The 26,321-nt window shown below is 40.8% G+C and overlaps 1 protein-coding gene across 1 annotated transcript; it reads left to right on the forward strand.

Annotated features, from left to right (window-relative positions):
* Positions 1 to 181: 181 nt before the first annotated feature.
* On the forward strand, positions 182 to 26,321 carry CLHC1 (clathrin heavy chain linker domain containing 1). The gene is made up of 13 exons (XM_075204038.1): positions 182 to 264; positions 541 to 650; positions 1,573 to 1,786; positions 2,660 to 2,847; positions 3,369 to 3,508; positions 5,057 to 5,258; positions 5,679 to 5,794; positions 7,621 to 7,705; positions 8,084 to 8,190; positions 17,844 to 18,018; positions 19,989 to 20,191; positions 20,919 to 21,098; positions 25,999 to 26,321. The coding sequence occupies exons 3-13, from the start codon at positions 1,607 to 1,609 to the stop codon at positions 26,193 to 26,195; spliced, it is 1,773 nt and encodes a 590-aa protein (XP_075060139.1). The 5' UTR covers positions 182 to 264; positions 541 to 650; positions 1,573 to 1,606; the 3' UTR covers positions 26,196 to 26,321.

Below are 26,321 nucleotides of genomic sequence, written 5' to 3' on the forward strand. Positions count from 1 at the left end.
TTCGCCCTTCGGCTGTTAAATCTGATGAGTATTGGGTTATATTTTATAAATGTTGTACTTATAAGTGGGGTTATTGATTTGAAGTGTATAGACAAATGCGGCAAAAAGCTGAGTGACGTTATTAACAAACTACATTTCCCATAATCCCGTAGTTTCCAGTCCATTCTCTTGTGATCACGCCCCTAGCAACTACCCTAACAACGAGAGTCTGTACACAGATCCCTATGCCAGAGCCTTGAGCTGTGTGTCAGGGACTATGGCCAGGTAACAGGGTCTTAGTGTCTGTACTCAGTCAGTCAGTGGGGGTGAAACACACTGTACTATGTACATTGGCAATGAGCTAGATGAGTCCCAGGTTTGTAAGATTTGTTCCTGAAAATTATGGTCCTTGGAAATGTCCCTATTAGTACTGAGCAAATGCAGTGTGCAAATCCTTATTATGTGTAGTGGATGCAATTATCTATACCTGTTTCTTCTCTGGCCTTTATACGTTAATATGTATTGAATAGATGTTTTAATATGTAATTGTATTCTAAAAAGGTTATGTAAACATTTCATGATGAGGACTAGAGCACGGACTACAAGTGTGGGATATTTATAGATGCACCTGATCTGCAGCAAGGCATACCTGGAGATTATTTTAAAAATTGGTGAGTATGCAGTTGTTGTGGAAGTAGAACTACAAGTTGAGCATGTCTTACCAGTCCAGAAGCAAGTAGTGCACATTGCAACTTGCAGATCCACAGCATCTGAACAGCCTGTTGGGTGCCATCTTTGGTTGGGTTGGTAACAGATGTGGACTGTTTTCCAAATGGCTTGATGGTTTTGTTAGTAAAGAATATGGCATAAGTGGCTGAGTATTAAATACCATCTGTGGGTCCAACTACAAGGTTTCTCTCAAATCCATGTTTAGTGTATGTCAAAATACACACACATTGGATGAATTCATATGCACATTTATAATTTTCCAGATGAGTGTTAAAAAATGAACATATTAGGAGAAATCTGTTGCATGGAGCTGTACTGAACAGAAGATTTTCAGAAATCTTCTTTCATCACTATGGAGAGTCGCCCGTGCAGATCACACAGCCATCAGATGACAAAACATGAACTGTCTCCATGGCTTTTATTTATCTCTGTGATAGCTTCTGCCATCCTTTCCTTCACCTGTGAAAAACATAACAGATGAGAGACGGAATAATCACGTTGCATAACTGTTTCATGTTTCCCAGCTTAGATGCAACATTGTTCTGTAGCCTTTATTTTACAGGTCCGCTGCTAAAAAATACTTAGAATAAACAATACATTTATAGATTAATTTAGATTAATTTGCAAAACTAACATTTATTTCAAGGTATCCAACATATGTTATTTGTACCACTTTTACCCAAATTACCAAAGATCCAGCCATGATGCTTCCAAGGACCAGCACAAGTTAAGTTAGTCGAGAAATAATTTTATTTAATATACAGAGCAGTGATTTAAAAATTACATTTAAAAGTGCCTGGCCACATCTTTCCATGATGGGTTTTGGTTTCCTGACACTGGCAATAACTAGGTTCTTTCCTCCAGGCTTGAAGACATATCAGATAGATCTTCTGTAATTATGAAGTCTGTCCGTGGAAACGCAAGAACTCCTGTACTCCCACCCATCACTTGCGCCAGCGATAAGAGGTTTCTGATCAGCATTGAAGAGTTTATAAAGACAGAGGTGGAGAAACTGTCAGATGCGGGTCAGTTTGATGCTGAGCAGCAGTGTATTATCTATGGACAAGCCTTTGATAAGGTGAACAACATTATACTTAACATAGATTATTTATGATTGTATTGCAAGTGTTATTTTCATTAAAACATAAAATAAACTTTCAAGGGTTTATTTAATAAAATAGGTAACACATATACTGTAACCTATGTATTCCACTGTGATGATCACTTGCATAAGACTAACACTAGACTGCTAAAAGCTAGTATCTGATTGGTTGCTATGGGTTACAGCACATCATCAGTCCTACTGTGTGATTTTCCTCTAGAAACAATCACACTCAGGAATGTAGCACATGTTGGTTTCTTGGATTACAGGTTACTATTTTTGCAAATTTTATCCCGGGGGCTAAACTCAATTCAGCAGCCCATTAGGAACATTCTAAAGAAAAAAAAATGCAGGTGACCCAGCCCAAGGTAGCCCACTATGGGACAGACCATCCTGGGGGGCAGCCAGCCCCTGCTGATGAACCTATAAATTAACTTGTTGATTACTATCCTCTGTAAACAAATCAGTAATATCCTTTGGAATGCTTAAAGGGGTCACCCACCCTCTATATAACCTAATCCCCTCGGTCCATCTCCTGGGTAGAGCTGTCAGATCGTGCCGTGGTCTGCACCCTTTCATTACAGCAATGCTGTAGTTCCGACAAACGAGCCATCTTCTTAATACAGCAGGGTTTAGTGATGCCATGACAGTTTCTTTCTGGTTTATCAACTCGGTGGCCTAATCGTTCTGATCATTTGTAGAATGTTTGCAGGACATTATAAAAATAATAGCATCTCGCAGTGTTTGGTTTGCCTTTATGCAGCAGTAAAAGATCTAACAGGCAGGTATTAGTTTGACAATAAGTTATTTTGCATTGTAATGTCCATTTAAATATGTTTTTGTCTCCAGGTGATTGAGTATTGCACTGACTATAAAGGTCTTCTTGCTTCAATCAAGAAAGAATATGATGAGTTTATTGATGCCATCAAACAGGGAGAAATAGATGCCACCCATCTTTATGCCAAGCTAAAAACATTATCCTCTGAGCCCACTACACTTATGTATTACAGGAAAAGAGCAGCGGAACTGGCAGACAGGTGATAACATTGCTATATTTTTCATTGCTGGCTTATGGGGCCATGCAGATTTGTTTGCCAGGCTGTTATCACTGATGCTAGTATCCAGGAGTAGCAGTTGTGATATTTATTGTTATACACACAGGAACGGCCACAGGATCAATGTCCTATTTGACCACACATCATTGACTAATTGGATGATATCCGGGTATTCGGCACACGGTCCATACAGCTGGATCTTTAAGGCAGGGATGGTGACCATGCACATGTCAATAACGGTCATCTTCCGGTCAAGTTTACCAGCATGCCCAATAGTGATCCCATTGATTAATACCAGATTATTATCAGCCATCAGGGCCACAAACATCAGCCCAAAATCTATATTGCGTCATCTTTGGCCAGTTTTAACACCACAGCTCTGTATAAACTGTAACTATAAATGTAATCCAGAATATAATAACATAACAGTAGTTTATATTTATGAATCAACAGAAAGATCTCCCATTAAATCTCTCCTGACGTGTCTGTGTATTTTGTTCTAGAATTGACATCATTAATAAGGACTCAATCAAAATTGAAAGTCAATTACAGAAATTGCTAGATGGAAAGAGAGTAAAGACCCCTCAAGTTGAAGAGACAGGACCCCTGCAAAAACTCATAAACCCCTCAGCTCTGATTCCAGGTATGATATTGTCTATGTGAAATGGTTAAAATTAATTTACATAGGCCTTAATTTACAAAGGCTATTGTTATGTAAAGACTTTGCTGTTCTTAGAAAATAGTTATTTAAGATTTGGAAATGTGCACTAACCTGTAGCAATAAATCAGTAATGAACGTTGATCTGAGTTGAGTGATCGTGTACATTGCTAGTACAGAGTAGGCACACTGGTGCACCTAGTTTTGTGGAGCAGTGCCCTTTGGGATTTTACTTTGGGAAGAGAGATTACTAAACTGAGATGATGGGGTAGAGATGGTTTATTTTAGATGTGTTCTTTACTTTGCGCCACTTCAGAGCTAGCAGAGATCAGGGGGTAAATGTATCAAGCTGCAAGTTTCTGCCAGGTTTAAAAAATGGAGATGTTGCCTATAGCAACCAATCAGATTCTAGCATTTTGCAGAATGCACTAAATAAATGACAGCTAGAATCTGATTGGTTGCTATAGGCTACATCTCCACTTTTAAAACCCGCCGGAAACTCGCAGCTTGATATATTTAAACCTACATCTCATCCTACATGGTTAATGGGACAGATATTTCTCTTTCCTTTTGCACTTCAGTGGAGAAGCAGATTTCTAGGCACACTTTGTACAATATAAAACAAAGCTTTAAGCACAAAGAAGTGGCACATGTAATAAAGGCTGTCCTCATGTCCCTCCCGCTCATGATTAATTTAAGCCATAAATTATGTGACACTTAAGGGTAAATTTGCTAAACTGCGGGTTTGAAAATTCCAGTTATAATTTATTTAGTAAATTCTAAAAAATAACAGCTAGGGGTAAATTTATCAAGCTGTTTGTTTGGAAAAGTAGAGATGTTGCCTATAGCAACCAACTAGGTTCAAGCTGTCATTTTGTAGAATGTACGACACAAATGATAACTAGAATCTGATTGCTTGCTATAGGCAACATCTCCACTTTTCCAAACCCACAGCTTGATAAATTTACCCCTTAGACTTTTGCATAGTGCGGTTTATCAGATTCTTCTGCCTTTGTACATCCAAGTGCACTTCTAGTTTGCAGAGGTATTTACAAAGACTGGAGGGTAGTTGTGCCCCTTACAGTGCGATGAGCAGTTCATCTATCCAGTGCAAAACCAAGGAGTGCATCCAGTGGGCTTCTTAAATGTGTCCCAGTGTGTGGACATCAGATGGCCGGTCTAATGGGGCCCTATAGGATCTGGTCACTAAGGCTGAGCATTGATTGGCTGGATCTCTCCAGTTTCTTCTGCATGACCAAACATGACATGGATCTGCTCATTCAATGCTCGGGCCGAGCAGCCAGATCTGTCTGAGTTTGGGCAGCTTACATAATTTAAAACAGAACTTAAATGTATATATGTTGTGTTTCTATCTCATTACCTTATTATAGCTGCACTGCTGCTACTATGTATTATACAAATATTTTCTCAATGTGATCCTCGTCATCTAGGGCTATTACAGGTTGGTATATTCTTACAGTACCAAGGTAAAGAACAGGAAGTTATAATATGACAGGTGGTTTCATCTTATAGGTATGACAAAAGAAGATTCCCTCAACATTGATGCTCTTACAAAATACCAAAAACACTTAGAAGACAAGAGGCGATCATTAAACACAGACATAAAAACAAAATATGTCCCTATCCAGAGAAAGAACGAACTGGATGTGACGCTCAGCCTCGCTGTACAGGAAAGAGAAGAAGTAGAATCGATCAACAGGAAACTAATGGAGAGGTATTTCCAATGTCTCAAGTGCCTTCACCCTAAATATTTTTTTTTTGCTATGTTAGGACCAATACTGCATTCTTCATAAACCTCTTCCCAGTGAGATGATGCAGAGGTACAGTATCTGCCCCCACTAATCCTTGTAAGGACCAAATGACCTGTGACCTACAGGTGTCCTGTGACTTCTTCAGCTCTTTATTCGCCCCTGTGGCCATGGCAAGATAGTAATACCCAGCTCAGTGAGACAGTGGAAAAATTAGAATATATTTTTTTTGTAACAATAATTTTTATATTATTATTGCCTTAAATCACCCCAGTTCATTGTTACATTTTTCAAGATGTCATATAAAAGGATTTATGTTTATGTAGTTTGCTATGTCACCTTGGTATTATGCATTAAAATGATTGTGGTTTTCTAATTTCTTGTAGCTACAGGAAGAAAAGAGTAATTGCAGATACAATATTATCCTGGTCAAGATCTGATAAAAGCGTTACACTGCATAAGACGTTAGGTCAAATGATAGCAAAAGAAAACGAATTAAAAGGTACTTAATACATTATATTAAATCTCCTTATTTCTTAAAGGGAAAAAAAAAGTTTATAGTTAGGGTTTAGTTTGACTACAATTCTTAGAAATGTTAAGCACATACAATCATACTGTAGTGTATTCTGCACAGACAGCCTTGTCTACAGTAATAGCGGGGACTAACGCATAGCGGGAATATTGCATAGCTGGCCACACATGGGATGGCTTTGCTGCTTGGCATCCAGATTTCTTCCAGAACACATTAGAACCTGTGAGCGCAGTCGCAAGATCACTGAGCACATAGACAGATAACGGGAATCTTCCAACCGCATTTACCAGCATGCCCGACAATAACATGATTGTTTTTAATCAGATTTTTAATGTCCAGCCTTATACTTGGATTGAATTCTGCCCATGGGGCAAGTCATCACATCTGTTTTCTGTACCAATCAATAACCTTTGAACAGAGCAGGGTTTATACCCTACGTAAATGTGAATGTTCTGTAACCCATAGCAACCAACCAGCAAATAGCTTTGATAAATAAGATGCATGTTAGACAAATGTCTGGTTGCTATGGGTTACCACATATTTGTATGTTTGTTCTTAGTTACATTATTCCCAGGGTCTCTGAGACATGGCAGTATCTTTGGGATTACTGAGTAAGAAATGTTCTACCAAATGGATGTTGTTTTCTAAACATGAACTTGTTTAGTATAAAGTCCTTATAAATTAATATATTGTTTCTGAACAAAAATATTAATGAGTGATTTAGAAGCCTTCTTTCATCAGCCATTTTGTGAACTGAGCCAGTGATCTTGAGAATAAGTTTATAAATTCACTAGGAACCAGTCACAATCCTGAGGCACAAAATGGCTGCCTCCACTGGCTAATAGTCTGGATTCTCAAGAACATTTGTTTAACATAGAAAATGACTGACGTCTGCATTCATTATCATTGTGTATTTCTAATGGGTTGGAAGTGGGTTCATTTAAGAAAGATGACTAAAAAGATAGTCACAATTAACAGTTTACATTAGCATTATATAGTCATGATGTCACAGTCCTCTGTTTCCATTGAATCACATTTTAATATGTCATATTTCCTTTAGAACATGGAAAATGAAAAATAATGTACTTATCTCATATTTGTAGGTCATAGTCAGCTAAATTAAGACACATGGATCCCAAATTCAGTTCAAGAATAGACCCATGAATTTAAACACATGCGGTCATTAAAGTTCATCAAACTTATGAGATTCCTCTTTTTGTGATTTTACTCAGATATAATTATCATCAGTGCTCAATTCTGAACACATTTGTAAATGATTTGATCCCTCTCATTCAATATTTATATTCAAATTAGTCACCAGTTTGGCATTTTTAACATCAAGCAGGGAGATATATTAGACCAGACTGTTAACACTATGTTTTTTTTACAAATGTAAAACCACAGTGTAAATGCGGTTTTGTGATGTCACATGACTCTTATTGTACAAATGGTTTTTGTGAGATTTACAAACCAAGATGGCGGTGTCTGCAGGGGTGCAACATTTTGTATCTTCTGATAGAAGAAACTGGGTTGATGAGAGGGAGGGGTGGAGAAAGCATAATTAGAGGAGCTTCTTGTTTTGGATGAGGCATCACTACATTTTCCTACCTGCACAAACACTTGAATGACATACATGTAATAATGTTAGTCCCAGTGTCACTTCTCTATCTTGATTAAGTTAAGACATACAGAAAACAAGGCTAAACCAATCACTGTAAGGAGGACACAGGAAAACTAGAAATGAAGATTGTGGTTGTAAAGTGGCTGTATCTCATTGCCTTTGTTTTGTCCTATAGACAATACTGCGTCCACAAATGTGTTTGATGACGTGGATCCAGGCAAGAGCGTAGAAGCTGAATCTCTGTTAGAATATGTTGAAAGGTAATTTTCATCATTCTTCACTTAGGATTCTAAAACACAATATGATAAAAATCTGGCAAATGATCTATTAAATTGTCCGTTTTCTTAATTTATATATAAAGGATGAGATGAACGCTTTCCATATAGGAACTTGGTAATTATACACACTCTGTAATTATACACGTCTTCACATGTACTGTGAAAGACGTATTGGTAAATACATCACAAACCATTCATATTTCTCTTGGGAGTAAGGAAAGTTATTTTAGGCTAGGAACAATTGCAGTGACATAATAAAGCTAATTAACCTTCTTAAATGTGATACCCATGTGGCAGATAATAAGCAATTGTAACTGAACACAGTGTTATTCTCACAGTCTGTGCTGTCTCCTCTCGCAGATTTAATGAGCTGTTTGTAAGTGGTCAGTATAAGAATGCCGCAGTATACGCAGCACAGAGCCCCAGAGGGATTCTCAGAAATACGGAAACCATGGAGAGATTTAAAGGTACAGAAAACGGACAACATGCCGGAAAGTGGCATTCAAATTTTCCACTCAGGTGGCACCGATATTCTACAACATTCTTTATTGTTTTGGGCTGTAGACCAACATGGCAGTTTCTTTGTGGCTTGTAGTTCCAAGTTTGAATATAATCTTTCCTGCAGAGTAATGTCTACAATATGGTAAGCTCAGAACCATGCCTAAGGCAACACTTTAGGCAGATGGCATTGTTTATAGCACCGATTGGCAACCTGATACACTTCAGAGACCGGTCCTCTAACCTTTAGTAAGCCGCACATCACCCTTAATCTCAACAACAAGTTAAAACAAGGGGCCTGATTCATTAGTGATCTTATCTTCCATTTTTTGCTTATCTTAAGCAAATCCACTCTGTGCATGCCCAGAAAAGGGATATAAGAAGCAAAATCCACTGCGTAGGTGAATAATTTCTTAAGTTAAGATGAAAATCCATTTTAACATCACTCTTATCTCCCTGTTCATTCTTAAAATAAGCATCATAACTTTTGCACAAGATAAGATCACTAATGAATCAGGCCCAAGACATTTATTCAAAGAAAAAGACACCTATCTGTAATAACATTTTAAGCAAGTGTTACAAGCTGTAGCAAACAAATCTAACAAATCAGGAATGAGCTGGGGGCCACAGGTGGCCTGTTGTCCAAGCTATGACATCCTACACTTTACATCAAGTACTGCACTAACCATGCATCACTTATACAACATAACCGTTCCAAATAAGCAATAGATGTGAGGGGACGGTAAGTGAGAGGGGTAATGGTGGGATGATCACAGCCCGGTCACTGGAATACCGTAAGAAATCCTTTAATGTCCCTATGATGTAATAGAAATTCCTTTAGATCCAGTGCAGCATCCTGTACGCTGCTATTAGACTCAGATAACACTAAAGCTAATAGAGTTAGTGTGCTGGAGAGACCCATTGGTCCGCACAGCCTGCTACAGTAATCTGTGTGTACATGGCTGGTGTATTAAGGGTGGAGTCACAGAACTAGTATATATTGAATGGGCGCAGGCTGGTATATTATATGTGGATGAACAGGGCTATTACATAGCTATTAGAATAATGTGCCCTGGCTTTCTATAGCCAGTGTGAGACATGCAGTAGTATTTAGGGCTTTATGATGTGTGTAAGATGATAAGTGTAGAGAGTTGGTGACATAGTGCCAGTCATTACCCCCTTGTACTGAGCACACTGCCAGCCCACCTATTGCACCCATGCACAGCATCCACAAGGCTTGGTGGGTTTGTTTCTTGATCTGAGCACTGGCGGGGAAGAGAGGAAGCATATGTGTTGTGTAAAGTGGAGATGACGTGGGTCATGCATGTGTGTATTAATTAGGGATGTGCACCGGCGACTTTTGAGGTCTCGTGTTTTGTGTTTTGGATCCGGATTTTCGTTATTTTTGAGGTTCGGATTTGTCTCGCAAAACACTTGACGAAAGGTCTCGGTTCGGATTTAAGGTTTTGGATTCGGATTTTTTTGCAAAAAAACATAAAAAGTTTAAAAATCAAGTTTTTGGGCTTATTTTCACTCCTAGGCTATTATTAACCTCAATAACATTCAATAACAAGCATTTCCACTAATTTACAGTGTATTCTGAACACCTCACAATATAGTTATTAGTCCAAAACGTTGCAACAAGGTATCTTTCTGGACTGCGTAGAGGAGTGGGTCACCACAATATATATTAAAAATGCTGAACTTTTATGAATCGCACCAATAAATGTACCTGGACTGCGTAGAGGAGTGGGTCACCACAATATATATTAAAAACCCTGAACTTTTATGAATCGCACCAATAAATGTACCTGGACTGCGTAGAGGAGTGGGTCACCACAATATCTTAAAAACCCAGAACTTTTATGAATCGCACCAATAAATGTACCTGGACTGCCTAGAGGAGTGGGTCACCACAATATATATTAAAAACCCTGAACTTTTATGATTCGCACCAATAATTGTACCTGGACTGCGTAGAGGAGTGGGTCACCACAATATCTTAAAAACCCTGAACTTTTATGAATCGCACCAATAAATGTACCTGGACTGCATAGAGGAGTGGGTCACCACAATATATATTAAAAACCCTGAACTTTTATGAATCGCACCAATAAATGTACCTGGACTGCGTAGAGGAGTGGGTCACCACAATATCTTAAAAACCCAGAACTTTTATGAATCGCACCAATAAATGTACCTGGACTGCATAGAGGAGTGGGTCACCACAATATATATTAAAAACCCTGAACTTTTATGATTCGCACCAATAATTGTACCTGGACTGCGTAGAGGAGTGGGTCACCACAATATATATTAAAAACCCTGAACTTTTATGAATCGCACCAATAAATGTACCTGGACTGCGTAGAGGAGTGGGTCACCACAATATCTTAAAAACCCTGAACTTTTATGAATCGCACCAATAAATGTACCTGGACTGCGTAGAGGAGTGGGTCACCACAATATATATTAAAAACCCTGAACTTTTATGATTCGCACCAATAAATGTACCTGGACTGCGTAGAGGAGTGGGTCACCACAATATCTTAAAAACCCAGAACTTTTATGAATCGCACCAATAAATGTACCTGGACTGCGTAGAGGAGTGGGTCACCACAATATATATTAAAAACCCTGAAATTTTATGAATCGCACCAATAAATGTACCTGGACTGCGTAGAGGAGTGGGTCACCACAATATATTAAAAACCCTGAACTTTTATGAATCGCACCAATAAATGTACCTGGACTGCGTAGAGGAGTGGGTCACCACAATATCTTAAAAACCCTGAACTGTTATGAATCGCACCAATAAATGTACCTGGACTGCGTAGAGGAGTGGGCACTGGGCACCACAATAAAATATATAAAAAACCTTCAACAGGTCTGCATTACACTACACATACGGCTGCTCCTCCATCCTCTCCATCATATACATGTTGGAGTTTTAGCGTGTGACAACCTCTTGTTTTTGATAATGTCAGTGCATTTTGAATATTTTTCAATTTGCCCCACACCACTGAATGTACTTTATCTATGATACGCATCTATCTATCTTGACTGCGTAGTGTGGTGGCCCCGGTACACAATTTGGTACCGAGGCCACAATATAATTAAAAAACCCTCCACGTGTCAGAATTCCACCAAACAAGTATCTGGACTGCATAGTGGGGTGGCCCCGGTACCCAATTTGATACCGGGGCCACAATACCTCCTCCAAACATGGTACAGACAATTCGTCATTGAGATCCCAGACAGACAGGGTCGAAGTGTTATTGTTTGACTTTGTAAACCCAAAAAACTGTCCCTGTTGCACATAGTCGTGCAATGAAGACTGACTTTTTCATTTAAAGGCACGATCTTTCAAGTGTAGTGTTTGTAAGTCTAAGTCATATTATACTTTTGGTAAAATTGGTTTATTTTGTTCCTCTTTATGGTAATTAGTAATAGAATTAAAGTATGAAATAGAATTAAAGTATGAAATAGAATTAAAGTATTAAATAGAATTAAAGTATGAAATAGAATTAAAGTATGAAATAGAGTGGTATATAGAGTTGTAGTGTGGTATAGATAGAGTGGTCCACACAATATAATAATAATAAAACCCTCAACTGGTCTGAATTCCACCAAACAAGTATCTGGACTGCATAGTGGGGTGGCCCCGGTACCCAATTTGATACCGGGGCCACAATACCTCCTCCAAACATGGTACAGACAATTCGTCATTGAGATCCCAGACAGACAGGGTCGAAGTGTTATTGTTTGACTTTGTAAACCCAAAAAACTGTCCCTGTTGCACATAGTCGTGCAATGAAGACTGACTTTTTCATTTAAAGGCACGATCTTTCAAGTGTAGTGTTTGTAAGTCTAAGTCATATTATACTTTTGGTAAAATTGGTTTATTTTGTTCCTCTTTATGGTAATTAGTAATAGAATTAAAGTATGAAATAGAATTAAAGTATGAAATAGAATTAAAGTATTAAATAGAATTAAAGTATGAAATAGAATTAAAGTATGAAATAGAGTGGTATAGAGTTGTAGTGTGGTATAGATAGAGTAGTCCACACAATATAATAATAATAAAACCCTCAACTGGTCTGAATTCCACCAAACAAGTATCTGGACTGCGTAGTGTGGTGGCCCCGGTACACAATTTGGTACTGAGGCCACAATATAAATAAAAAATTGGGCATCAACTGTCACCGTTGTTTAATATCTGATACACCTAAATATGGACTGCACAGTGGAGTGGCCCCGGTAGTAAATTTGGTGCCGGGGCCACAATACCTCCTCCAACTTCCAAGTGTAGTGTTTATAAAGACAGACAGCGTCGAAGTGTTATTAGTTGACTTTCTTAACCCTAAAATTGTCCCTGTTGCAAATATTCGTGCAATGGACAGTTACTTTTTTATTGAAAGACTCAAGCTTTCAAGTGTAGTGTTTATAAAATATAAACAACAATACAGTAGTTTTAGAGCACGTCAATACCTCTTGTTTTAAATTATGACACGGCATTTTACTTTTGGTTTAATTTCTTGTATTTTTTTAAATTTGGTTTTACTTTTTGAACATGGCAAACGACTGTTGATTGGTCATATAATGCAAAAAAAAAAGGTCCAAGATGGAATTGTCCTTGGGCCCTCACACCCACCCTTATGTTGTTGAAATAGGACATGCACACTTTAACAAACCAATCATTTCAGCGACAGGGCCTACCAAACAACTTTGGCTGAAATGATTGGTTTGTTTGGGCCCCCACACCAAAAAAGCTATTCATCTCTCCCTGTACAGACTAAACAGGCTCTACTGAGGCAAGAAGTCGTCCTCATCCTCAACCTCTGATTCCTCTCCCCCTACAGTGTGTACTTCCTCCTCATCACACATTATCAATTCGTCCCCGCTGGACTCCACAACCACAGGTCCCTCTGTACTGTCTGGAGGGCAGTGCTGTACTTCATTGAGGAATTGATTATTCATTTTTATAAACATCATTTTTTCAACGTTCTGAGGAAGCAACCTCCTTCGCCGCTCACTGACCAGGTTCCCCGCTGCACTAAAAACTCTTTCCGAGTACACACTGGAGGGGGGACAACTCAGGTAAAATAGAGCCAGTTTGTACAGGGGCTTCCAAACTGCCTTTTTTTCCTGCCAGTAACAATATGGACTGTCTGACATGTCTACTTGGATGGTGTCAGCAAAGTAATCATCCACAATTTTTTCTATTGTGACAGCATCCAATGCAGCGACAGTAGACATGTCTGCAATGGTTGGCAGGTCCTTCAGTCCGGACCAGATGTTATCAGCATCCCCGCCAGCGCCTCTTTTGGGAAAACTGAGCTTTTTCCTCGCAGCCATAGATGTGGAAGAAAATGAGGGTGGAGCTGTTGGCATGTCACGGTCCTCTTCAGAGGACAATCTCCTGACCAGCAGGTCTTTGCACCGCTGTAGACTTGTGTCCGCCGGAAACAGAGACACAACATACGCTTTAAACCGAGGATCGAGCACGGTGGCCAGAATGTATTCCTCTGACTTTAAAAGAGTGACCACCCTCGGATCCTGGCAAAGCGTACGAAGGGCTACATCCACAAGAGCTACATGCTTGGTGTAATCGCAATGGCTTACCAGCTCCTCCCTCACTTTCTCCAGCTGCTTCTGCAACAGCCTGATCAGGGGAATGACCTGACTCAAGCTGGCAGTGTCGGAACTGACTTCTCGTGTGGCAAGTTCAAATGGCTGCAGAACCTTGCACAACACGGAAATCAGTCTCCACTGTGCTTGACTGAGGCGCATCCCCACTCCTTTGCCTATGTCGTAGGTGGCTGTGTAGGCCTGAATGGCCTTTTGCTGCTCCTCCATCCTCTGCAGCATATAGAGGGTGGAGTTCCAGCGCGTCACAACCTCTTGTTTGAGGTGATGGCAGGGCAGGTTCATGCTTTTTTGATGTGCCTCTAGTCTGCGGTAGGCACTGGCTGAATGCCGAAAGTGTCCAGCAATTTTGCGCGCCACCGCAAGCATCTCCTGCACACCCCTGTCACTCTTGAGGTAATGCTGCACCACCAAATTAATGGTGTGGGCAAAACATGGGACGTGCTGGAAAATTGCCCATATTTAATGCCCGCACAATGTTACTGGCATTGTCTGACACCACAAATCCCCATGAGAGTCTAAGTGGGGTAAGCCACTGGGAGATAATTTCCCTCATTTTCTCTAATATGTTGTCAGCATTGTGCCTCTTATTAAAGCCTGTAATGCACAATGTTGCCTGCCTTTGCACGAGCCGCCATTTTGTAGTTGCTGCTACTGATGCAGCTGTTGCTGTTGCTGCGGAAGGGGATGCATCTACCCAGTGGGCTGTCACAGTCATATAGTCCTTCGTTTGCCCAGAACCACTTGTCCACATGTCCGTGGTTAAGTGGACAGTGGGTACAACCGCATTTTTTAGAGCACTGAGGACACTTGATCGTACTTCTCTGTACATTTTTGGTATCGCCTGCCTAGTGAAGTGGAATCTCGACGGGATTTGGTACCGGGGACACAATACCTCCATCAACCCTCTAAATCCCACTCCACTGATGGCGGACACCGGGTGCACGTCTAACACCAACATTGCAGTTACAGCCGCAGTTATACGCTTTGCAATAGGGTGACTACTATCGTATTTTGTGGTCATGGCAAACGACTGTTGGACGGTCAATTGTTTTGTGAAAGACTTAGCGGTCTTACGACTTCCCCTCTGGGAAGATGACCGACTAACAGCAGCAACAGCAGCAGTGGCAGTAGTAGGCGTACCGCTGGAGGATTCCTCGGATGAATCCCGTATTGAGGAGGACTCAGTCTGGCTGCTGACTTGGGCTGCAGGACTGAATCTGATGGAGATTGTGGAGGAAGTTGACGAGGAGGGTGTTGCTGGTGTGTATCCAACTGGACCACGGGATTTAGGTGTCCCTGTACCGATGAGGGTCCTAGCCCCAGTTCCTGAACTAACCACTGAACTATGAAGGTTATTCAGGTGACGTATAAGGGAGGATGTTCCTAGGTGGGCAAGATCCTTACCCCTGCTTATTTGAGCTTTACATAAGCTACATATGGCCATACATTGGTTGTCTGGATTTGGATAAAAATAACTCCAGACCGAAGAGGTGCATTTTTTGGTCTTCTGACCAGGCATGACGATGGGCTTTTTCATCCCATGGACATCAGCTGTTTCCCCCCCTGGTGCCTCATTTACAATAACCACATCACCATCCTCATCATCAAGTTCCTCCACAGCGCCAGCTACATCATCAATAGCCTCCTCCCGAGCCACCTCTTCCCGTACAGTGATGGGAAGGTCAGGCTTGACAACCACCAACACCCTTGGACTCGCCTTGTGGATTTGTGATAATTTCTCTTTAGAAGGCAGAGTTGTTTGCTGTTTTGTTGCTGACAGCATAACTCTCTTCAATTTTTTGTAGGGGGGGGGGGGGGGAGGAGGAGGGCTAAGATCCGTGGGTGAAGCTGAACCACTAGTCATGAACACGGGCCAGGGCCTAAGCCGTTCCTTGCCACTCCGTGTCGTAAATGGCATATTGGCAACTTTACGTTTCTCCTCAGATGATTTTAAGTTTCTCTTTTTGCTACTTTTTCTTAACTTGGGCTTTTTGGATTTTACATGCCCGGTACTACGAGATTGGACATCGGGCTTGGAAGACGACGTTGATGGCATTTCATCGTCTATGTCATGACTAGTGGCAGCAGCTTCAGCATTAGGAGGAAGTGGGTCTTGATCTTTCCCTACTTTATCCTCCAAATTTTTGGTCTCCATTATATGTAGCACAAGATACTGCAGAATGTGTGAACTTGGTAATATTGCAGTACCAATGGACTTATACTGCTGTATTGGTTTTGCAAATTTGGTTATAATAATTATTATATATTTATTTTTTTTTAAATTTTTTTTTTTTTTTTACTTTTTTTTTATTTTTTAAAAACTTGGGAATAATGGGGAAATAACTATGCCCTTAGAAGCACAGAGCACAGGACACAGCACCACTGGACTGAACAGGACACGGCACAGGACCCAGCAGCACTACGGAACTCAGCAGGACAGAGCACAGGACACAGCACCACTGGACTGATACTGCAGAATGTGTGAACTTTGTAATATTGCAGTACCAATGGACTTATACTGCTGGATTGGTTTTGCAAATTTGGTTATAATTATATATTTTTTTTTTTAATTTTTAATTGTAATTTTTTTTTTACTTTTTTTTTAATTTTTTAAAAACTTGGGAATAATGGGGAAATAACTATGCCCTTAGAAGCACAGAGCACAGGACACAGCACCACTGGACTGAACAGGACACGGCACAGGACCCAGCAGCACCACTGACCTCAGAAGGACAGAGCACAGCACACAGCACCACTGGACTGATACTGCAGAATGTGTAAACTTTGTAATATTGCAGTACCACTGGACTTTTACTGCTGAATGTGTGAACTTGGTAATATTGCAGTACCAATGGGCTTATACTGCAGGATTGGTTGTGCAAATTTTGTGGTAATTAAAAAAAATTAAATTAGTTTTTGGTATTTTTTTAAATAACTTTTTTTTAATTTTTTAAACACAGGGGAATATTGGGGAAATAACTATGCCCTTAGAAGCACAGAGCACAGGACACAGCACCACTGGACTGAACAGGACACAGCACTGGACCCAGCAGCACCACTGACCTCAGAAGGACAGAGCACAGCACACAGCACCACTGGACTGATACTGCAGAACACAGCACAGCACAGCACAGCACAGCACAGCACAGAACTAAACAGCACAGCACAGAACTAAACAGCACAGCACGAGATCTACCAGGACAGAGGACCACCTAACACACCCTCCCTCTACCCTGATCAATGCCCGAGTGAAGATGGCGGCGACTAGCGGGGAATTTATAGGATCCGAGTATCGTGAGATCCGACAACGGGATTATGAGTCAGAGCCTCAGTTTCAGATTTGAATTTGGCGCCAATACCCGGATCTGTCTCGGATCCGACTCGGATCGGCAATGTTCGGGTGGGCTCGGATTTCAGATATCCGAGCCCGCTCATCTCTAGTATTAATGTGTGTGTATATACATATGAATCTGTGTGTGTGCATGGGTGTCTGCCTGTGTATGTGTCTCTGGGTATGCCTGTGTTTCTGTGTATAATCATACATGTATGTGTCTGTGTGCATCTATACATCTAACTACTAATGTCATGGACAGACGCAGGCTGGGAGAGGCGTGGCCGGGGGGCACACAGCATCCCCTGTCATGTTATGCGGCCGCCTGTGCGCTGACGCGGCCGTATCTGATGTCATCAGATGCGGCCGCGGGGGAAAGAATTGTATTTTGCAGCCGGGGGGCGGCCGGTCGGCCTACCACACCGGCCCTAATAGCGGCCTGACCGAGCGGCCCGGGGGGCCGATGCCCCCCTGCCCCCCGGGCCAGCCCGCCACTGGTCATGGAGTAGATGCCACAAATGAAACCTCTGGATGTAGATCTTAGTGGGCGTGACGGTTTAGCAGATTGAACATACATGTGCTGTTTGACCCCCACCGTACAATGACAACAACTACATTTTCTGTCCTGTCGTTTTGCAGCTGCTATAGTAGGAAAAGATCAGGTTCATCCTTTGCTGATGTTTTTCGAGGCTCTTATGGAGTCCAGTAGTTTTGCCAAACATCCTGTTAATGCAGCGCTGACACTGGAAGGAGTAACGTGTGCTCTGTCCTATGATAGGATAGAACTTGTTGTTCACTGGGTAACTCAACAAAGGTAAGTGCTATTTCCATTTCCTGATAAAATAGCTGTCTTTGCTTTTTTAACTGGACACTAATTGTAGTTTGTGTTCAAAATATGTAAAGGATTAATCTTTACCTACTCAGATATTCCCAATATCTACAATATTGTGAAAAACACAGACACGTGTAACGTATTTCCTCTAAATGTATCATGTATTCATAGGAATAACCAGCACTGAATATAAAGACCAGCATCCACTGCATTTACATGCTCCCCACTAAATAGGCCAAAATACCCACCTGAAAGGGGGAGCTAGGGGCAACACAAGAACACTTCATTTAATACATGATGACCAGCTAGGGGACTGCCCAATATGATTCCCTGCTTGGTCACATAGCTGGCTTTTAATAGAAACGATTGGACCAGAGCCGTAACTAAGGCTGTGCGATAGGGGCGACGCCCAGGGTGCAACACTGAAGGGGGGCGCAATTTAGGTACTTTTAGGAATGTTTTAGGTTCAATTGGTTAAAATTGAGGGCTAGGGTGGCGGCATTTGTCTTTCTCTCCCCAGGCGCTAGAATTCTAAGTTACGGCTTTGGATTGGACATTTATAAGATTCACGTTGCTCTTTTGGGGCATAAGATCTCCACATATTACATTGACTTGTAGCCCTAAATTTATACATAAGGGCCTGAATAAGGGTAAATGGCCTCCTCTCAGCACCAGAGGATACAAATTATTATTATATTTTATTTATAAATGTCGCAGTCCCATATAGTGCACAAACAATAAGACCATACATAGCATTACGACAGTAAATAGGCAAAACAGTACAATTCACGGCAATAGATTACCAAACCCACAGTGATGCAGTAAAGCCTCTCACAAAACTAGTGGAAAAAGGCATGAGAAGTAGGGGGCAAATCAGGATAAGGTGAACCTGTACCACAGCAAACAGGAGCAGAGCCACTGATTGAGGAGAGTAGAGATGACTTAGGTGTGCTGGTGGCATAAGTAATGAAAGGAGGACATAAGGGAAGAGGGTCCTGCTTGTGTAAACTTACAATCCAGAAGGGAGGGACAGACATACAGGCTAACACAGAGGGGGTGAGGCGGTGTAAAGGGGCAGCAGGAGTGTGTTAGGAGCAGAGCTGGTAGGATTTTGCAAAGAAGTAGGTTTTGAGGGCCTGTTTGAAGCCTTGGAGAGAGTTGGAAAGCAGTCATACTTCAATGTTGAAAGCTGGAATTGACAGCTATGGAGACTATGGTGAAAGCACATGATATTTATTGAACAGATATGATCCAGAAAATGCAGAATGGTATAAACCAAGTATTGCAGATATTAAACAAGGAACGCTGATAGAGGCTAAAAAGTAAATAACAAGGGACATGACTGGTACAGGTGAACAGGCTGTGGAGAGAAAACAGGAAAAGAGATGTCGGCAAGCAGCTTTTAGTCCCAGGGAACAGGAGAAACAAGAGCACAACAAAGTCAGACACATCAACATAAACAATGACCAGCAAAGGTAACTGGGAGAGGCAGGTATAAATAAGGAGACAACAGGATCCTCTTTATATGACATTCCTCGTATTTGGAGACTTAGGGGCTTATTCAATTGTCCGCGTTACTCGCAAAAGTAATATGGCTTGCGCACTATTACCATTATTACGTTAATAGTGCGCGTAATTACCGTTATTACGGTACCTTTAACGCTGGCTTGCAGCTCGGGGAGCTGCGAGATGAAATCCGGCTTCGAATTACCATAATACCGGTAATACTCTTAACGCCGCGTTACTTTTGCGAGTAACACGGACAATTGAATATGCCCCTTAGAATCTATCTGGTCTCTGAACTTCTAAAACCAATTAACGACAATATTGTCTGAGATAAACCAATCAATTGGGTTTTACAAGTAAGTAATATTAAATTTTCTGCTCTTTATCTCATGTGTTCTTAAGACATTTTCCTCTCTGGGCTTGTTTTTGTCATCTCTGTGTTCCAGGATAACATTTTCTGAGGCTCTTGGGGATGTAATTTGGGATTACGGAGAGAAAGAGACTCGGCACAAGGTCACATGTCTAGCACTGGGCCAGCTAATCTACAGAAAATGTTCTTTGCTCAGAAAGACTGCTCTCTGTATGTGTTTACAAGGTCAAATCCAAGGGGCCCTTGACTACACCTACCAGACCAAGCGCTTTTTATTGGGTAATCTATTATTTTGTGAATATCTCACCTATGTGATCTGTCTGTCAGGGACTGAGGCAAATATATATTTATAGATACAAATGAAACAAGAAGTTAGGTCCAATCCAGACCTTGGTTTGTGACCTTAATTGTCCTGCCTTCTCCAGTCTGTAACCTTGGCTTGTGTTCAGCTGTTCTGCTGACTATTTCTGCTTCCTGAATCTTCAGACAGGGCACACTTCCCCCGGTCTTCAATGACCAGTCAGTTATTAAAGTCTAACAGGTCCTACTCCTATCTGATAGAAGTACCATGTATTTATTTTTTGGCCGCGCTTTCTTACCGTTACTACGGTAAAAAGTAACACAGATCTTTGCTCGCCCTGCTGTGGGGAACAAGTAAAAGTCAGCATTACTTCTGTCAGAAAATATCTGCACGAGGTGTGTCACAGCCGTTCCGGAGGCACCTCACGCGGATATTTTCGAAATTGAATCTGCGCCTGTGTGTTATACCCAGTGTTACCCCCCTTTATTTCCCCAATCTCTATTATGCTTAAAACCCTAAATCCTGCCAATTTTACAGGTAATTATTATCTGAAGGGTTGTTTAAACTTCATTACCCCTTTATTAGTAATCAGTTTATACGTTTTACATATTGTTACTGTATGATGTCAATGTGACAATCTATAATAAGAAATGATAGGTTCATTATTGTAGATATTAATAAATCTGCTTTCTGCTTTTTGTACAGATGACTACTTGTTCTTATTGAAGGAATGTCCTACTGCGGAGCTCATTCATGGTTTGACCAGAGAGTGGAATGATAATCCAGCGGCACTCTCTGTCGGGCAGGTCATGCTATCTCTGATCTATACTGATTATAAGGAGTATGGTTTTGAAATGCTGCAGAACATACACAGTTGTGGAGACAGTAAGTGCCACGATGTACCACAACAGGTTTACTATATAGTGCCAGTATATTTATTATCACTATGATCACTGGAGTTATTAATGCATTTTTGACTGCATTGTGTGAAGGAAAGTTATCAGCCAAGGACTGGTTGGGTCCCTTAGATCCTTTAAATCTCGGTTGTACATTTTTTAGTCCAGGTCACATTGGGAAATTGTACTCATTTGAAGGGGCCGCAATAAAAATAGATTTCATCAGTCTGACTTTATCCTTATTCTTCAATGTAGTGTTATTGGTAGACCGCCTCCCTTAACCTCCACCCCTGATTTCATCAGTATCCTTCTCTGCAGTGTTATTAGTAGACCTCCTCCCGTTAACTCTGCCCCTGATTTCATCAGTATCCTCCTCTGTAGTGTTATTGGTAGCCCGCCTCCCTTTACCTCCACCCCTGATTTCATCAGTATCCTCCTCTGTAGTGTTATTGGTAGACTGCCTCCCTTTACCTCCACCCCTGATTTCATCAGTATCCTTCTCTGTAGTGTTATTGGTAGACCGCCTCCTGTTACCTCTGCCCCTGATTTCATCAGTATCCTCTGTAGTGTTATTGGTAGACCTCCTCCCTTTACCTCTGCCCCTGATTTCATCAGTATCTTTCTCTGTAGTGTAATTAGTAGTCCTCCTACCGTTACCTCTGCTTCTGATTTCATCAGTATCCTTCTCTGTAGTGTTATTAGTAGACCTCCTCCCATTACCTCTGCCCCCGATTTCATCAGTAATCTTCTCTGTACTGTTATTGGTAGACCGCCTCCCGTTACCTCCTCCCCTGATTTCATCAGTATCCTTCTCTGTAGTGTTATTGGTAGACCACCTCCTGTTTTCTCCTCCCCTGATTTCATCAGTATCCTTCTCTGTAGTGTTATTGGTAGACCGCCTCCCTTTACCTCTGCCCCTGATTTCATCAGTATCCTCTGTAGTGTTATTAGTAGACCTCCCCCCGTTACCTCTGCCCCTGTTTTCATCAGTATCCTCTGTAGTGTTATTGGTAGACCGTCTCCTTTACCTCCGCCCCTGATTTCATCAGTACTCTTCTCTGTAGTATTATTGGTAGACCGTCTCCTTTACCTCCTCCCATGATTTCATCAGTATCCTTCTCTGTAGTGTTATTGGTAGACCACCTCCCGTTACCTCCTCCCATGATTTCATCAGTATCCTTCTCTGTAGTGTTATTGGTAGACCGCCTCCCTTTACCTCTGCCCCTGATTTCATCAGTATCCTTCTCTGTAGTGTTATTGGTAGACCGTCTCCTTTACCTCCGTCCTTGATTCTTGACTTATCTGTATGCTAGATTTAATGTTGCACGTATATAAAGCAAAATAGAAAACAAATGAAGTGTGCATACACAAAACCAATATTTTAGCAATAAATGCTAATTAAATGTCCACATTTTCACCATTAATATTAGGAAATAGCAGGTAGTATTTCTGATAGGGTTCCTTTAATGCTCCTGCTGTACATAGATATATGTGCCAGGTAATGAGAGTGTACAAAGTTGTTTGGATATTATTGTCTGTTACATTTATGTACTAATAAGAAGCATTGTTAATCATTTATTTTTTGCACTATGAAGTGTACCCGGTTCTTCTTTTCTATATATTAAAATACCTGCAACTCAAAGCACAGCCATAGAAGTGTAGGTGTATGGATGCATTTTTGCATATACACAAAATTTGGAGTTTTACATTAAACAATGTTTGTAGTTCCTGCAGAGAACATGGCCTTACGTACAGACAGTTCTGACAATCCGTTAAAACATGCACATATGTTTATGAACATTACTGGTCATTTTAGTTTTCCTTTAACTGATATAGCTAATTAACCCCAGCAATGTGGATTGCTATTGTACAATGCTTGTTGTACTAGTAGCAATAATACCATGAAATCTTTGCAAAGCTTCCTAATTACAGAACATAATTCTAATTATAAATTATTATTTTTTTCCTAGTTATGTAGTAATTTCACATCAACAAAGGATCCATTAATGGAGGATCACTTTAGTACTATCTACGTAATATAATATCTAGTAAATGTATTATGTACATGGGAAAATGATAATAAATGGAAATAATTGATCTAAACTGTAATGAAAGTTTTGCAATTAGTTTCCTTATTTTGTAGTCTGGGATTTCTGAGAATAAGGGAGGAAAATTAATTAACACTCTATGATTCCTCTCCATAAATAGTTTTTTCCAGAACTTATTTTATGAGTATATGGAAAATATGCAACAAGATTTTAGGAAATGACGAAATTTAGTTTCCACTTTATGGATGGTTACAAACTAGTAGCTGTATTCCAGAAGCTTTTAATGTATTCTTCTTTTACATTATAATCACCCTTACGACCTACCAGTTATATCATCATCATCATCATCATCATCATCTATTTATTTATATATATAGCGCCACTAATTCCGCAGCGCTGTACAGAGTACTCATTCACATCATTCCCTGCCCCATTGAAGCTTACAATCTAAATCCCCTAACATACATACACACATACAGAGAGAGACTAAGGGAAATTTAATAGCAGCCAATTAACCTATCAGTATGTTTTTGGAGTGTGGGAGGAAACCGTAGCACCCGGAGGAAACCCATGCAAACATGGGGAGAACATACAAACTCCATACAGCTAAGGTCATGGTCCGGAATCGAACTCATGACTATGTGTCTCATTTTCCTTGGGCTATCCCAGTTTTTGGCATTACCAATCTTCAACTTATAGATTCCTGTTAGGCCTGAATTTAGTATCACCTAATAGGAAATATAACTCATCGGAAAAATATTTCAAAATGGGCTTCTTTCCACAGTCCAAAACATACTGGTAGGTTAATTAGTTTCTAAGTAAATCATCCTAGTGTCAGTGGGAGTGAAATTAGATTGTAAACTTCACTCAACAGCTGCATGATTGTCATGGCACGACCAGCAGCGATTGGAGGTGGTTAACCCAGTGCAGAGTTTAATAGGAACCCAGGTTTTCACAAGGGACCCCACTGCTTGTAGCCTCCGGGTTATTCTCTCTAGGTGGCGGCAGCCACACAAGTGAATGGTAGAGATGGGTCCAGGCTGTGGATGGCAGCCGAGTTACAAAAGCAGAATGCACATCCAAGGTCAGGGGCAGGCAGCACAGGTTCGAATATCGGATAACTAGCCAAGGCACAGACAAATGTGGCCTTGACGGTGGAGTCATGAATAGGATTATAATGGATCAGACTCGGCCCAAGGAAGCACATCTCTCCACTGATTCTGATGAACTGAAATTTAAGTCCTCAAATATTGTTCTAAAATTGTATTTACTCTTTTAGTATGGCCAGTTCAGCAAGAAAAGAAGCGGTAGAAAGACTCTCCAAAGAAACAAAATGAGCCATTTCTGGTTCACCAAAGATCTCGGAAACTGCCAAAACGAAGGCAAAACTATTGTACAGAATAGGGTAATTTTTTTCCAATAAATGAGAAGCTTGGTAAAAGGCTGCCCGGATAACAATGAAAAGATAAATGGTGAAATTTGCACCTGGACAAAACATTTTACGATGTAGAGGTGCAAATGCTATTTTCTTTCTGCATGCAGGGAAATACTGTCTTCTGTATGCAGCACACCAATATTGGGCAGCTTTATTTTGACTACGAGTAGTTTTTCAGAGGTGCAAAATTGCACCCTTCAGCTGTATTTACTTCTAAATGAGGCACTGATAGAGGAAGGCCCTGCATGTCAGTGGATCTCTATTATAGAGAGTTGGTGGTGGAATACATAGGTTAGACATGGACTGTACTAGAAAAGATTCATAAACGCAGAAGCCAGAATAGCACTTAAAACCAAAACGACAGTAGAAGGAGCATTGGAAGCCTTAGGTGTATCCACGTGGCAAAGGGATCAGTCTGGTCCTGTTTATTCTCCTGCTTTTCTACTAGCCTATAGAGTGACTGTATGGTAGAGACCGATAATGGGATGTCAGCCTGACATATTGTTGGTTCTTCACCTCTATATAAGACCACAAGGTGATGCTGTTTTAATGGACCTGGTAATAGTACAGGCCTTTTAACAAACCACCATTGTAACAGGCCCCCACATCAGGTTAACAAGCCACCTTCTGGCCTGCCACCTTTGAAATCCACAAGCCATGCATATCAGAATGTAGAATGTGGCCTATGTGCGAATATTCAGAGCATAGGTCTGAGTTTGGGTGTATTTGTGAACCCTGCAGAGCTTTCACCTCATTGGAGCCTGTAAGCATATCTCTGTACTGTCCATCGGGAAGTTGGGAGGTAGACCGCCACTGGTGAGCTACAGCCACTGGAGCTCACGGCAATTCAAAGATTTTTTGGATGGGGGATGGGGTCGGGGATTGGGGCGGCCTAGTGTTCTACGAAATTCCAATGCCCCTTTTGTATGCACACTGTCACTTTGTGCCAGCGTACCCCCATTGTCCTGATTGCCTCTAGGACTGTGGTGGAAGGTATACAACAACCTCTTTTTTAAGTAGAACATTTTATAGCTCTGATTACAAGGCAGTATGGATACTGCCCTCCACAATAGATCCTCTCTTCAGATAATTCATGTTCCTCAACTACACTTTGCCCCACCAGGCTAATTTCACACTTCTGTTCTTCAGTTAAACAAATGTCGATGTACTTGCTGTGTACTTGCTGCCATTTAGACTTTGCTGCCTTTAGGCACAGGCCAGCTGTGCCTCATGTTAATTGTGGATCTGGATCACTAGGTTTATGTCACTGAATTTCTACTACATAGCAGTCAATTACTGAACTTATTATGTACAACACGCTTATTCTTTAGGCATCATTTCAAGAAATAGAACCATCAACTTGTTATATATGACTTTCAGTCTAATATACTCATTTTGTTCCACAGTTGCTTTGGATCATGTCATTCTTAATGATGTGGTCTGCACGCCAGAAGGATGGGTAGAAATTGCAGAGGAATGTTCTAATAACAACTACAGGATACTGTCTGACAAGATCATGTCCATCGTCATATCACAAGATGGAGTTGTGGAGATCCCATCCAAGGATGAGGATGCAAAAATTATGGAGCACGTGTTCATGTAATGCCTGCTGTGTAACAGCAGAGGGAGCACTAATACCAACATCGCAGACAAAAGCAAATTAAAAAGTTGCAAACAATGGTTTTGTTCATGATTGTTTCAAAATAAAAATCTGTGGTATTTATCAATA

Source organism: Mixophyes fleayi, chromosome 3 (genome assembly GCF_038048845.1).
Source record: "Mixophyes fleayi isolate aMixFle1 chromosome 3, aMixFle1.hap1, whole genome shotgun sequence".
Lineage (NCBI taxonomy): Eukaryota > Metazoa > Chordata > Amphibia > Anura > Limnodynastidae > Mixophyes > Mixophyes fleayi.

Coding starts and splice junctions, on each gene's coding strand:
- CLHC1 (XM_075204038.1), top strand. CDS start 1,607: ATGAAGTCTGTCCGTGGAAACGCAAGAACTCCTGTACTCCCACCCATC. Junction 3,509..5,056: donor CCCCTCAGCTCTGATTCCAG/GTATGATATTGT, acceptor TTCATCTTATAG/GTATGACAAAAGAAGATTCC. Junction 7,706..8,083: donor CTGTTAGAATATGTTGAAAG/GTAATTTTCATC, acceptor CTCCTCTCGCAG/ATTTAATGAGCTGTTTGTAA.